General features: G+C 22.7%; 2 protein-coding genes across 2 annotated transcripts; both read right to left on the bottom strand.

Moving 5' to 3' along the window:
- Positions 1-6546: 6546 nt before the first annotated feature.
- On the bottom strand, positions 6547-9381 carry PY17X_1417300 (DNA replication licensing factor MCM4; the record flags this gene model as incomplete). Its single annotated transcript, XM_726322.1, has 1 exon — positions 6547-9381. One exon carries the CDS (start codon positions 9379-9381, stop codon positions 6547-6549), a length of 2835 nt encoding a protein of 944 aa, XP_731415.1.
- A 1905-nt stretch (positions 9382-11286) lies between these two features.
- On the bottom strand, positions 11287-13209 carry PY17X_1417200 (uncharacterized protein; the record flags this gene model as incomplete). The annotated part of the gene is made up of 1 exon (XM_726321.1): positions 11287-13209. The coding sequence occupies one exon, from the start codon at positions 13207-13209 to the stop codon at positions 11287-11289; it is 1923 nt and encodes a 640-aa protein (XP_731414.1).
- Between the last annotated feature and the right edge of the window lie 1185 nt (positions 13210-14394).

The raw sequence follows: 14394 nt of genomic DNA, 5'->3' as shown, positions 1-14394 counted from the left end.
TACTATATATTGTACTCTATAAATAACATATATATACATGTACTACTTAATTTATATAAATGATATGCAAGTTAATATGTACATACATATGGATGCATATAACTATATACGTAGATATATAATACGTGATACATCCACATATTTATATTCCTACGAATATATATGTATAACACATTTTTTAATGTTAAATAAATTGAAATATCGTTATATTATTCAAAAAAAACAAGAACGAACATACATATGTAAATTTAGGTGTATATATATACACATATATATACAATATATTTGTTTAATATTTAATTTAAATAATACTTATAAAACAAATGCCACATAACAATAGGAAAAATAAAAGATTAGTAACTCTAGTACTTTAAAAGGTGTATAAAAATAAATTTAATATGAATATTAAAAGCGATTTTGTATTCTTCATAAAAAAAAGAGAAGGAATACAATAATATATATATAATATATATATATATATATATATACATTATTTGTTATATACTAATTATATGGAAACAATAAAAGTCAAAATACGAAATTAAGGCGTCAAAAAAACGAATATTTCAAGAACTTGATAAATTGATTAGGCTATAGAATAATACAAAAAAATCAATATTCGATGTGCCCAAGGCAATATATATAACAATACTCTTTTAAGTGAAATAAGTCCATATGTATATAAAAGTACGATATGTATTATATAAAAATAGTACGGTATGGATATAAAATGATGTATGGAGAAAATACAATATCTTTTCCATAAAATATATAAGTAAATTATTGCTTTTGAAAAATATTTTTATGCATATAAAGTTAAAGTATTATAGAGATGGGAAAAAGTCTATTCACTTGTTACACTTTCGCAATAAAGCGAATATATCATCAAAGAAAAATAAAAAATGTATATATGCCAAAAATATTAACTAGAATAAATTATAATTCAAATTATGAATTATATATAATTAATATGAAAAAAAATATGTGTATATACATATAAATATATAATTTTATGCACGATATGTAGTATGTATATATATATATAATCAAAATTAATTACGGTACATAAATATAACAAAATACACGATTAACACACTATATATTTTATTGGATAGTATTGCGTATATTTACCCTACACTATATGAACCATCATAAATAGATAAAAATATTTGTATGGGTACATAAGCCACACAACATGTTTTACACAAAATAAATATAATAAAATAACTTATGAATATATATTTCTTTAAAATCCGAATAATTTATGTTAAGTATGTAATATTAAAGATACATAATTAAAAGCATATAAAACATATTTTTTTTATATAACTATATAAAGGTGTATTTTTTTTTTTTTTTTAGTTCTTATATTCAAAAATGAAATCTTAATAACTGCATGTACATAAAGCTACACATCGTATGATAAAATATAATAAATTGGCATTATACATTACAATCATGAAAAAATAAAACTAACATAAAACAAAATTTGTAATAAAAAGGATAATAGTAAATAAATAATGCAAATATAAGTTTTACATAATTTTGTGTATTTCATTAAACAAGCCTGAATACATATACACGCACACGAGTTAAATTAATATGTAATATAAAAAACTATTAAAAAGGCCCTAAACGAACATACATAAATACACATATCTCTATATATTGTTTAAAATAACTAAAAAAATAAAATAATATGGGTTTTTTAAAAGTGTAATAAACAATATGATATTTTTAAAAAAATATCCTCTTTATATGCAAATTAAAATCTGTGTAAAATACACTCAGGTATAGTGCATATATACTATTTATATAATACAAAATAAATGACAATATTTTATGTTTGGAAAATAACAAAAAGAATATTACATAAAATATGTATGAGTAGTGTAATTTATGAAAAATTACACACCTTATGAAAATTTAGTATAGAAAATGACAAAAAAACGAAAGATATGCATGAAATAAAAAATTTATATATGTGTTCGGATTACTACATTATATACTTCAATATACACGTATTTTACTTTAATGTGCTATGCTAATTGAAAACATATTTCATGCAATTTTAACAAACCATATATGGTAAATATGGAGACTATTACTTTTAAAACATAATCAAAAAAATAAAACGGGCTACTAGGTTCTTATATTATGTAATAAATTATTTACTAAACATAAGTTCGGGTATGTATATATGTATTACGCTAAAATAACTTCCAAAGCGTATCATATATCATTTACGAAAAAAATACACGTAAATAAAGAAATAATAACAAAGCCTAATTGTTCTCTTATTAATATAAAAAAAAAAAAAAGTAAATAAATGAAACAACAAAATTATTATACGAAATATTAAAAAAAATAATAGTACGATGAAAAAAATAAAAGAATGTGTAAACATATATAATATATATATTATGTAGGTATATATGGGAATGTAAATAAAAAATGCTTCACAAAGCTTCAACGATTTTTTTTAAAATGAAAACCACTAAACAAGTAAAACATTATATATTCATTTACTTCAGTAGCAGTAAAAAAAGTGTAAGATATGCAAACATTTATATATATATATATATATATATATATACTATACACAATATAGGGTATAATTAAATTAAAGGTATTAATTATCCATAATTTACTCGTAAAATATGAAGAAATGCGTTACATAGCTATTATTTATATTTCATGTATTGGGAAAATAATAAAGAAAAAAAAACATATATAAAAAAATATATTAAAATAATAAGTTTACATTTGTATTATATTTATGAATTACACGCATGAACCATATATGCATATATATGTTTTTGTACTTGTATAAACCATAAATATCGTATCGTATTGTGTAAACAAATAAATGTGGTTTATAAACTGCTATAAATTACATTCAAAAAAATATCGTATATTTCATAATCATCTATTTTTGAATAAATTTAAATTTTATTTATTAATTTTGTGAAATATCCATATATTAATAAATAGTAATAAATGTAAAAAAAAATATTATATATAAAACAATGTATATATAAGCACAAATTAAAAATTGTGTACACAAAATTTGATAGAGCTGAATATATGTGTATGTATGAATAATACATATTTAATATGGTACTTTTATAAATTTTATTTTATCGTTTTTTTCTATTAAGAAATTAACACACCATTTAATGTATATATATACAATTTCGATGTATATATGTCTATATTAAATATAAATATATACACATATATACGCATGCATACGTACAATATATACTTTTATGAAAAATTATGGTTTCTTGTTTTTTCTCTAAAAAAAGCAGATAAGGGTATATAACATTTTTTGCAAAATTTGTTCTTTAAATACGAAGTATGTATGTCAATAATATATAGACAATATAACATTCGAGATAAAAACTATAAAATAACTTCAATATATCATTTAAAAGCACACATATATTTCTTCTCCACTATATTTTTAACTATGTTAATTGTGCACAATTACACAAATTGTATGCCATTTGATCAGGGCATATAAAGCACATAATAATAAAAAATATATGTAAAGTTAAAAACTAAAAAAAACTATATTTCAATTATAAAAATTTTAAATATAAAACATAAATATTTAAAAATTATAGGATAATATTTTTAAAGGGACTCTTATTGTGCCATTAACACACTAATATAAATCGATTTATGCATACACTCGTGAGATCTACGATATCACTAGTTTAAACAATAATAATATATAAGCTTAAATCGTATATATATATATATATATATATATATATATATATATATATATGCATGCATAAGCTTTTCTTCTTTTATAAATAAAAACTACAAAATTTTAGGAAACTCATATAACTTAAATATAAAAAAAAATTACACACATATATATATAAACAATATGAAAGGCGGTATAGTCAAGCTAATATATTTATATTTTTTATACACAATAAATATTTAAACTACAACTAAAAAAACTCAAAATCAAAAATATATACTGATACCACAAATGGAATTTATTTGTGTTAGCATAACATTAATATAATATTTACATAAAAAAATCGTGTAAACATAAATATTATTAGCCTCCCTCGAAAAAATAGTTAACTTCAAATTATTTTCTCCTCTATATTTTTATTATATTTGCATTCATTCATGTATATTATAGCATATACAAAATATATTTACCATATATTAGTACTTGCTCATACTAAAAATAAAGTGAAATAAAATAAAAAAAGACGCACATTAAATAGCATATCACCAATTTATTAATATAAAAAATAGTAAACTTAGCAATTTTTTGCTTTATATATGCATTTATATATAAAAAAATGCATATAGCATGCAATAAATTTTATAAAATGTGTATAAAAAAAATTTCTCTATATATAATGTTGCGATTACACAAGTAATTACAATAAGGTTGCTACTTTTATATCGAAAAAAAACAATTAAATGAATTTTTTTTGTGCTTCTCACTTTTACACTTCATTAACAAAAATCACAAGGTTATGTAGATAAAGATAATACATGCACTTTTATTTTTTTCTCTTATTCATGTGTATAGTGATATAAAACATAAATATAATTATTATGTATATCTTTATATAGTATTATAACGTTTTGTATAAACACATAAATGTAAAAAACGAAACATAATCGTTATTAGTAATAAAAATATCATTAATAAATACATTACACAAAATTTAAATAACTCTATAAACATCGATAACTGCAAGCATTATACGCATGTGGTATATACATATATGTATTAATATATCGAACATTAATATATATAAAAACCTCATAAAATGTAAAACCTAAAACATTTAAACAATACTTAAACAAAACGAAATTGCGTTATATATTTTTTATAAAAAGAACATGAAATAAAAATATGAAAAATGTTTATTAAAAATGTAGATATTTATATATATCTTATGAATCAATAGGTATTTAAAAAAATATTTTGTCCTGTAAAATAATACTATTATTTTTTTATCATTTAAATTTTTATATTTTTTTGTGCTAGTATATATTAATAAAAAAAAATAGTGTGTTCATAAGTATGGCCAAAGTATTTATATATTATTTTTTATATAGTAAAAAATACTAGTAATTATCTATGCCATATTTTATTATTTTTGTGTACGCAATTAGAACTTATTATATACCAAAAATATGATGGATAAAATATATTTCTACAAGGTAGATTTATTATTATTTTGTTTTGGGAAAATATTTAAAGTGCCTTTATTTGTGTAAATTTAAACTATTTAAGCAAATAAAATCTAATATTTTCATATGAACCATTCTCAAAAAATACACAATAAAGGTGTGAGCTTTATATTTGCTTGTTTATTTGTAATAATGGTGATGGTACTATTTTATTATATATTTTTGTGTTTATATCCATATCTATATTTAAAAACTGTTATATATAAAATGTATGTGTTTCTATATTTTATGATTATGGAAAAAAAATAAATATTCGAAAGTGATTGTGTAAACATTAATTAGTATTTATTTGTTGCTTAAATTCTAAAAGAAAACAAATGAAAAACGAAATGTAAACACGAAAGAATATAAATGTAGAATAAAATATGTATTTTTTTCTTTCTCCTTTGCTAGTTGTGGTGAATAAAAGGATATCATATACACATGGGGTTCTCATATTTGTGTTATAATTCTCGTATAAAAGATATATTTTAATGCTATGACATGATATATAGAATCTTTATATATTACTTTTTATTAAAACTAATGGGTCTCTATTTTTTATTATTATAGTTATTTATATAAAAAAACGTTCCTATATTGTATGGGGATGTCTATAATTTTATTGCATTTTCAGTTCGCTTCTTTATATCCCTTTCTATATATGTATTATCTCTCTATATATAAAACATAAGCATAACGCAGTAGTTCACCTTCGTAGCATTCAATAATTTGGGATGTATCACCATTTCTTTATAACCAGTTATATGGGAAAAGGCATGAAAGTATTACATAGGGTATTTAATCCAATGGTAACATCATAATTTATATCTCCTTAATTATATATAAATCATAAATATCTTTGTTAAAGAAGTAATTGCTTTTAAATAATGAAAAAAGAATAAAATATAAATTTTATAATTTCATTCGTGACAGTGTTTCTATTATTTTTTTATTTTACGAAAAGATATAAAATTAAGTTATATGAAACAAAAAATTAAAAACCTATATACGTAGAAATATATACATGATTAAAAAAATAAAAAATATAGGAAATGATACATATGTATATGCTCACAATCGAGGAAGTAAAAACATGTTTTTCTCTAATTTATGTATCCCACCATATAAATTATGTACATGAGGGATATAAATAGAAAATAAGAAAAAGTAACACAAAATGTGTGTCTATTTTTTTAGGAATAATATAGTGTAATATTGTAAAAAAAAAATGTCCTCTTATCCATTTCACATCTTTGTATGAGCATAATATTTATACGTGAAATATGGTAATTTTATTTACTCAAATACATGTGCATTTCCCTATTTCTTATACAGTCCAGAACATAATCGTGTAATTTCCTGTGACTTTTCTAAATCATGAAAAGCTTCCTCAAATGATTTTCTGTCCATTGCTGCTCCCTGTGTTCTATCATTCATAATAGCTTCCTGACAATGTATTAACAATTCATCTTTAGACATATTTTTTAAAACAAGAGCATTTAATATAAGATCTTTGATTAAATCTGCTTTTTTCTTATGTTGAGAAGTTTGTCCCAAATTGACTTGATCAAAATCTATTCTACCACTTAGTGGATCTATTAAACTTTGAAAAGTAGCTATGTTCATTAATCGTACTGCTTCATTTGCTTCATCAGGTGTTACAACATTTTTTAATTTCATTTTTGCTAAACTTTGACTTAATCTGACTAAACCTTCTAATTGTCGAGGGCTAGCTGTAGGTGATTTTGTTCCTTCTTTACATCTCATTTTTATATACTCATCAATAATAATTTTTTTACTTTCTAAAGAAATTATTGGGTTACATGTTATACGACAATATGCTATATATAGAGCTAAAGTATTTGAATCGATTAGATAATGTTTTGAATTTTTTTTTATACTTTTTTCTCCAAAATCATCATCATTGCTATCAGATTCTTCATCTTCCTCTTCCTCTTCCTCATCTTCTTCTTGATAAGAAAAATTTTTACAAAGTACTGCAGCTAATTTTTTATCTTCATTTTCATTAGCTTGATCAATTACAAGATATATCAAATCAAATCTTGAAAATAAAGATGGTGGTAAATTAATATTTTCAACAACAGCTTTATTTTTGTCATATCTACTATTAATTGGATTAGCAGATGCTAGGATTGAAGTACGGGCATTTAGTGTGGCAACAATACCTGCTTTGGCTATTGTAACTGTTTGTTGTTCCATAACTTCATGTAAAATTGCTCTTGCCGAATCATCCATTTTATCAAATTCGTCAATACAACATATTCCTTTATCTGATAAAACAACAGCACCAGATTCTAAAATATATTCTTTTGATTCTGAATCTTTTGATATAAATGCTGTTAAACCTACACTACTGCTACCTTTACCACTTGTATATATTCCACGAGGAGATAGTTTATGTACATAATGTAATAGTTGTGATTTAGCAGTTGATGGATCACCACAAAGTAATATATGTATTTCTGATCTGTATTTATTTTTAAATTTATCTGTAATTTTGCTTCCACCAAATAATTGACATAATAAACCTTTTTTAATATCATCCCTACCATAAATGGATGGTGCTATAGAATCTACTAATCTTTGATAAATATTTGGATCTTTACTTAATTTTTCCATTCTTTGTACAACTTCTGAAGTAAATGATATATTTCCTTGTTCATTTAATTTTTCTAAATTATCTTCTACAGTTCCATCCTCATTACGATTTAATATTACAGAGGATGTATTATTTTGTTCAGTTAATTTCATTTTTTGTTTGTTTTCTTTTTTAATATGTACAACATTTATATAGGTCCTATGAACACTATTATAACATCTTGATCTTGGGTTTAAACGAACAGGAGATGCTTTTAATATACCTGTTAATTCTACATTATCACCTGGTTTAGTATAATCTATTAAATCATCATATGCATATACGGATATAGATTGTGGTGTTTCTCCTTGTTTTAAATGTTCTGTAACTTCACTTAATTTTATTAATTGTTTAGATGAAAAACAACAATTATTATGCCATAATTCGAAAGTATTTTTATTATTACAATTATTACAACTCAATGGTTCTTGCACTTCCCCTTGTATAACATGCTCATAAACTTCTTCATTACATTTTTCATAATTATTTACTCCAATTCTTTTTTTAGATGTGCATTTAAAAGCAGCCATAGTCATTTCAGGAATAATATTGGAACATCTGATAATAACTCCCTTTATGCAAACTAAAGTTTCGATTTGATTTGGGCCCAATTTTCGAGGAGTATCTTTATGTCTTTTGTTAAAAAAACGAACTCTACAATAATCTTGTTTATTAATATTACCATTAACATCATTTATATTATTTCCATTTTGTATACCTGGAGATCCAGATTGAGTTTCCCCTTCAAGTACAAGAGCCATAAGAGAATTATATTTTGCACTTATAATTTTATCTATTTCACTTATACAATCTGAAGGATATTCAATAATTAATTTATATAATTTTTTATTAAAAAAATATATGTGTGTTAAATCAACTTCGAATGATTTAATATGATCTAAACTTTTTATACCATCTGTATCATTTTCATCATCATTACAGTTATTTAATTTACATTCATTTTGTCTGCCTGTTTCAATAAATTTTATCATTTTCCATCCATAGTATGCTAAATATACTTTTAAGTTATCTCGATTCAATAATATGTATTCCGTTATACTACGATCTTCATCTGTAAATTGTAATACATCGCTATAATTTGTTATATTAAACTCATCGAAAAACTGATTAAATAATTCTTTTATCTGTTCTAAATTGCTATCTATAAAATGAGGTAATCTCCCTGATTCGACATCTTCCATAAATGCCTCTCTACCTACATCTCCTATATCAGCTCTTGCACATTTTATTCTTCTAATTGCTAAGGGTGTGTGACCATATCTAAGAAATTGTGATCCTGTGTTACTTTGATTCAAATATTTAGATTCATTTAGCATACTATTTAAAAAGCTTTTGCTATTCTTTGTTCGCCTACTAGATACTGGGGTGTGCATAAAATTGCTTCCAAATATTTCATTATTTGTCCCAAAAATGCTTGGCGAATTCTGTATATAGGAATTTGTATTTTGAGGTGGTCTCCTCCTAGGGGTTCCCATTTTTTAAGCAAGTTCCTTGGTGTAATTTTCGTGAAAGAGGTAATATGCGAGTTTTGGTTGAAAATAAAATAGTGCAAACCAACTATGTGTAAATTTTATATCCTTAAAATATGCTTATATTTATTGGGGTATATTTATATATGTAACGTATGAAAGAATCTTTATTTTTTCTCAACAAAATTAATTGATAAGAAAAAAAAAATATATATATAACGAAAAATAATATAATACATATAGCTAAAATTTATCGCAGAATGGTAGTATAACGTTTTTGGCAAATGGGCCAAAAAAGTGATAATAATTGATACTTGCGTAAAAAAAATATATATTCTTCCTTTTTATGCATAATTCATGTTTAATATGTGAATATATCTCTGGACATCCTCAAAAAAAAAATTTTTAATATATTCCATCATATTTCAAAATATACACTAAAAAAAAAATATATATAATATACCTTGCACATGAAAAGTATAAATGTATTATAATAATTGCAACATTTCCAATACGCTAAAGTAAAAATGCAAGTTTTTCTTTCTTTGCTTAATATTCGAAATACAAAATAAAAAAATATAGTCTGTACATAAAATTGGTGATTATATTTTATTGTCTTTGAAACAATGAAAAAAATGTATATTATTCACTTGTGCAATATTTTAACTTTTTATTAGCCTTTTAAAAAATGTGCTAACTATCTCATAATGTGTTTTTTCTTATATATTTAAAAATATGAGAAATATTAAATATTTTAAAAATCATTAATTAGATTAATAAATAGAGCCAATGTAATGAAAAAAAAAAAAATTACACATTTTCACACATTGCGTCATACTTCATAAAAAATTGTATTAGCATAATTATTATTTTAAAATATAAAAGCAAAAATTGACTATTCTTTTAAATGGTTAATTTAGTAATTTATAGGAAGACATATTTTTCTCTCTTATGATTAGTAAAAAAAAATATGTTTGTGGAAAAGCTTTTTTTTTAATTTTATGCTCAAATTAAAATACTACATATATATAATTATATGCGCATGTAAAAAAAAATTATTTCACCATAAAATAATATATACGCATTTTATTCAGCTTATCGAACAGTGTGTTTTTTCGACGTAAAATAATTTAACAAATATTGAACTTGAAAAGAATGTTAGTAATCCATCCATTTTTATTTTTTTTATTTTTCATTTTTTTTCCCTTTCGTCTTTTTGAATTAGAATAATAAATAAAATATATAATAAATAAAACTGTAAAATGCAAGATTTTTAGCATTATTTATAATTTTACATTTTCCTCCATCGTAAATGTGTCATCAGCTATTGCGAAAACAAGCTTTCTATATGAAGTAAAATTGTATGTCTATTAATTTTGTACGACATTGCATAATTTTCACAATCGTCGTTATTTTTATGTGTTAATTAAGTTCTTTTATTTATATACTTATTTACTTATGAATTGCTTCATGCTATTATTCGTTCGTTCCATTTTTAATGCATATTATTTATTATAATTTGTTCACAATTATTATACGGTTCTCAATTTTGTTATACTGCATTAGCGTCGTTAAAATTGGGAAAAAAAATAATAATAAAAGAAATAAGTACACATGTGTGTATATAGAAAAATTCACATAAATATCAGAAAAATGTAACTGTGCGAGGTCAAATGCAAATAAAATTAACCACATGTTTGGTAAACAATGCATATTGAGGATAAAAAGCAAATATAAAAATTCGCACAAGTTAAAAAAAAAATAAATTATGTAAATCGTAGATATATATATATATATATTATAGGATAAATGCATGCTCGTAGCCTTGCAAGCATACTACTAAAAAATAAAAGGGCAAAATAAAAGCAAATTAAATATAGTAAACCAAGGTTAAAGACAATGATATACAACTTATAGTATCTCTCCATTTAACTGAACATCTTGACGCTGATATAACTGAATACATGATTCTGGCAATAAAACGAGTTGTGGTAAAATCGAAATAACATGTAGATCCTCGATTTCATACCATTCGTTTGTAGCTTGTTGTAAAACATGTATTTTATATGAGCCATTAGTAACAGTACCGCTATGAAATATATTTGCAACTAAATTATATTTTGTTACTGGGTTTTGGTCAAGATAATCTTGATGTACATAATCTTTCATATCGAGATTTTTGATAACAAAATTAACAATAGTTCCATTTTTTTCCGTAAAAAAATTATTTTTTGAAAATCTTTGTATGGTAAAAATTAAATATTTTGGCAATTTTGAAATAATTAATGTACTTGGGGTTGCTTTATCTGACAAAAAGGTTTCTGTTTCTCCATCATATTTTGTTAATAACTCAAAAATAGATACTTGAGGTATTATGTTACTTTCGGTTGTGCTTTTAAATATTGGAGGATTAGGCAATTTTAAAGATAAAGTACGAAATGGGGTTTTCTTAAATATATAGTTTTTGTTTTCACTAAATTCATTATCATCTTCATATTGGCTATTATCATTTTGGTTATGGGCAATGTAATTAGTGCTTCCTGTAGTATCATTTTTTCCATCATAGTGTGTACCTTCTTCTGTCATATCATCTTTTGTTTTTTTAGTTTTAATAATTAACTCTCCATCAAAACAATAATCAATAATATTTATGTCATCATACATCCATTTTATCTTCTTTTTCTTATGACTACTACTTTTATCCGATTCATAATTTGTATCTTGTTTATTTTGTTCTGCATTGTTATTTTCCTTGTCATGGTCCTTTTTAGTACTTGTATAATTTTTCTCACCTTCATCATTTTTGGGATGCGCGTTTTTCGAAATATTGTTATTAGCTATTAGATTATTTTGTTTGTTTGCTTGATTGGGTATATTTTTTTTTTTTTTTTGTAATTTTTTTTCTGAATGTCTATGAATTTTATTAATAATCCATAAAAAAAAGTTTAGTGGATCGTTTTTTGTACCAATTTTAAAATTTTTTTTTGATTCAATACCTACTGCTTGTAAAAATTCATGAGGTGATACAACTCCTTTAAAATTTTTTGGATTATATATTTTTTTTAGCAATTCTGCTAAAACAACTATTAAATTTTTTGCAATATTTTGCTTACTTTCATATAATAATAACATATTTCTTAAAGGTACAATACAACATAATAACTGTATAATTACATTACAATAATCTGTATGCTTTAAATTATTTAAACCTACACATCCTGGAAAAAAATCAGCACCGTCTAAAGATTTTCCTAAAATTAAATTATTACATAAATGTTCTACTTGCTCTTTATTATAAACAGGTTTTAAAAAATATTTTATATCATTTAATGAAGCATCATGAATTTCATAATTTTCAGGAATACAGCAAGTTTTGCAAGTTTCTAAATTTATAAAAACATAATGGTTTTTTTCTAATGCGTGTGTATATGCATATGTTCCTCTTCCGATTCCTTGAAAATATATGCCACATACTAAACATGCATATACATGTAAATTGGACAAAGAAATACTACATAATTTTTCAAAATCAAAATCAAGCAAATTTCTGTTTATTGTTCTTAAATAAGGACATACTCTAATTTTATTATTGTCACTAGTATTATCAATATTATTATTTTCATTATTCTTGGTTGTTTTATTATGTGATTCGGTTTTGTCATTTATATTATTATCAGTTTGTTCTGTTTTATTTAAATTATTTTTTACATTAGTTTCAGTTTCCAATGAATTATTAATTTTTTCATTTTCCTGTTTCTCTTTGTTTTTCCTCCTTTTTGGAGCTACTCCATCATCATCGTCATTTTTTATTTTTTTTGCGGGTTTTCTCGGCATGCTTGATGTGTTATTATATGTCGTTATCTATGCATATGCTCCCTATATGTCACTATATATATGTTCTTGTATACATATATTGTGATATAACTATTTTTCAAATAGCTAAATATATTCTTGGTAATTTTTTCCAAATCAAATTATTCATGCAAGTATACATTGCAAAATAAGCCGTATTTTCATACAAACGTGCATAGTATACACATATATATAATTTAAATAAAGATATTAAAAGTTGGAGAGATAAAAATTATTTTTATAATTTCTCCAAATTTTATTTTTCAAATGCGCAAGGTGAATATTTATAAGCATAGCGGAACCGGTTGATAAAAGAAGGCCCATGAAAAGTTTCTTCAGCAGTTATACATATGTATAATGTATGATATATTTTTTTCATTAATTTAGATTAAAATATTGCAATTTTTAATTTATAAATATATGGATTAAAAAAGAAAATTATAAAATATTTAAGAAAAAAAGAATAATAATCCAGTATAATAAAATACAAGGATAATGCTTATAACTGTGCCAAAAACATTCAACGTTGTATATATTGAAGAGTTAAATTACATCGAAATTATTGTAACAAATTGAACGCAAAAAATATAATAAAAAATTGGATAGCCACAAATTAATATATTGAGAATGTTTGGCTAGTATGCAACAAACAGCATTAACAGTAAAAGGTATTTTATTATCTCGTTTGTTATTTTTTAGAATAATTTAGAATTATAATATATATATATATATATATATATATATATATATATATATATCCGATTTATTAAAAATAATAAAGTATATATATTTGTGGTGTATGTTACCTATTTGTTTGTTTTGCGAACCACTTGTCCGAATAGGCATTATATAATAAAAACATGTTATTCATATTATAATAATATGATTAAAATATAAAAATGTTATATCATTAAATAAATGATATAAAGACATACTATATATTGTTAATGTTGTTAAATATCAAGTTTTATTATTTTAAAAGATATCACTGTAAAACATATTTTGTTATTTACGTGTATATAATTTGTATTATAAATCCATACAGTCATTTACGTTTTTTTTTGTAATGACTCATTATTAAAAGAAAGCCAACCCATAAATAGTTAGTATGTCTTATATAATTAATATGTGCTACATAAAACGATAAAAAGGTAAATTAACAGTAAA

The sequence above is a fragment of the Plasmodium yoelii genome (assembly GCF_900002385.2).
Source record: "Plasmodium yoelii strain 17X genome assembly, chromosome: 14".
Classification (NCBI taxonomy): domain Eukaryota; phylum Apicomplexa; class Aconoidasida; order Haemosporida; family Plasmodiidae; genus Plasmodium; species Plasmodium yoelii.
This window is presented reverse-complemented; position numbering and strand designations above follow the sequence as displayed.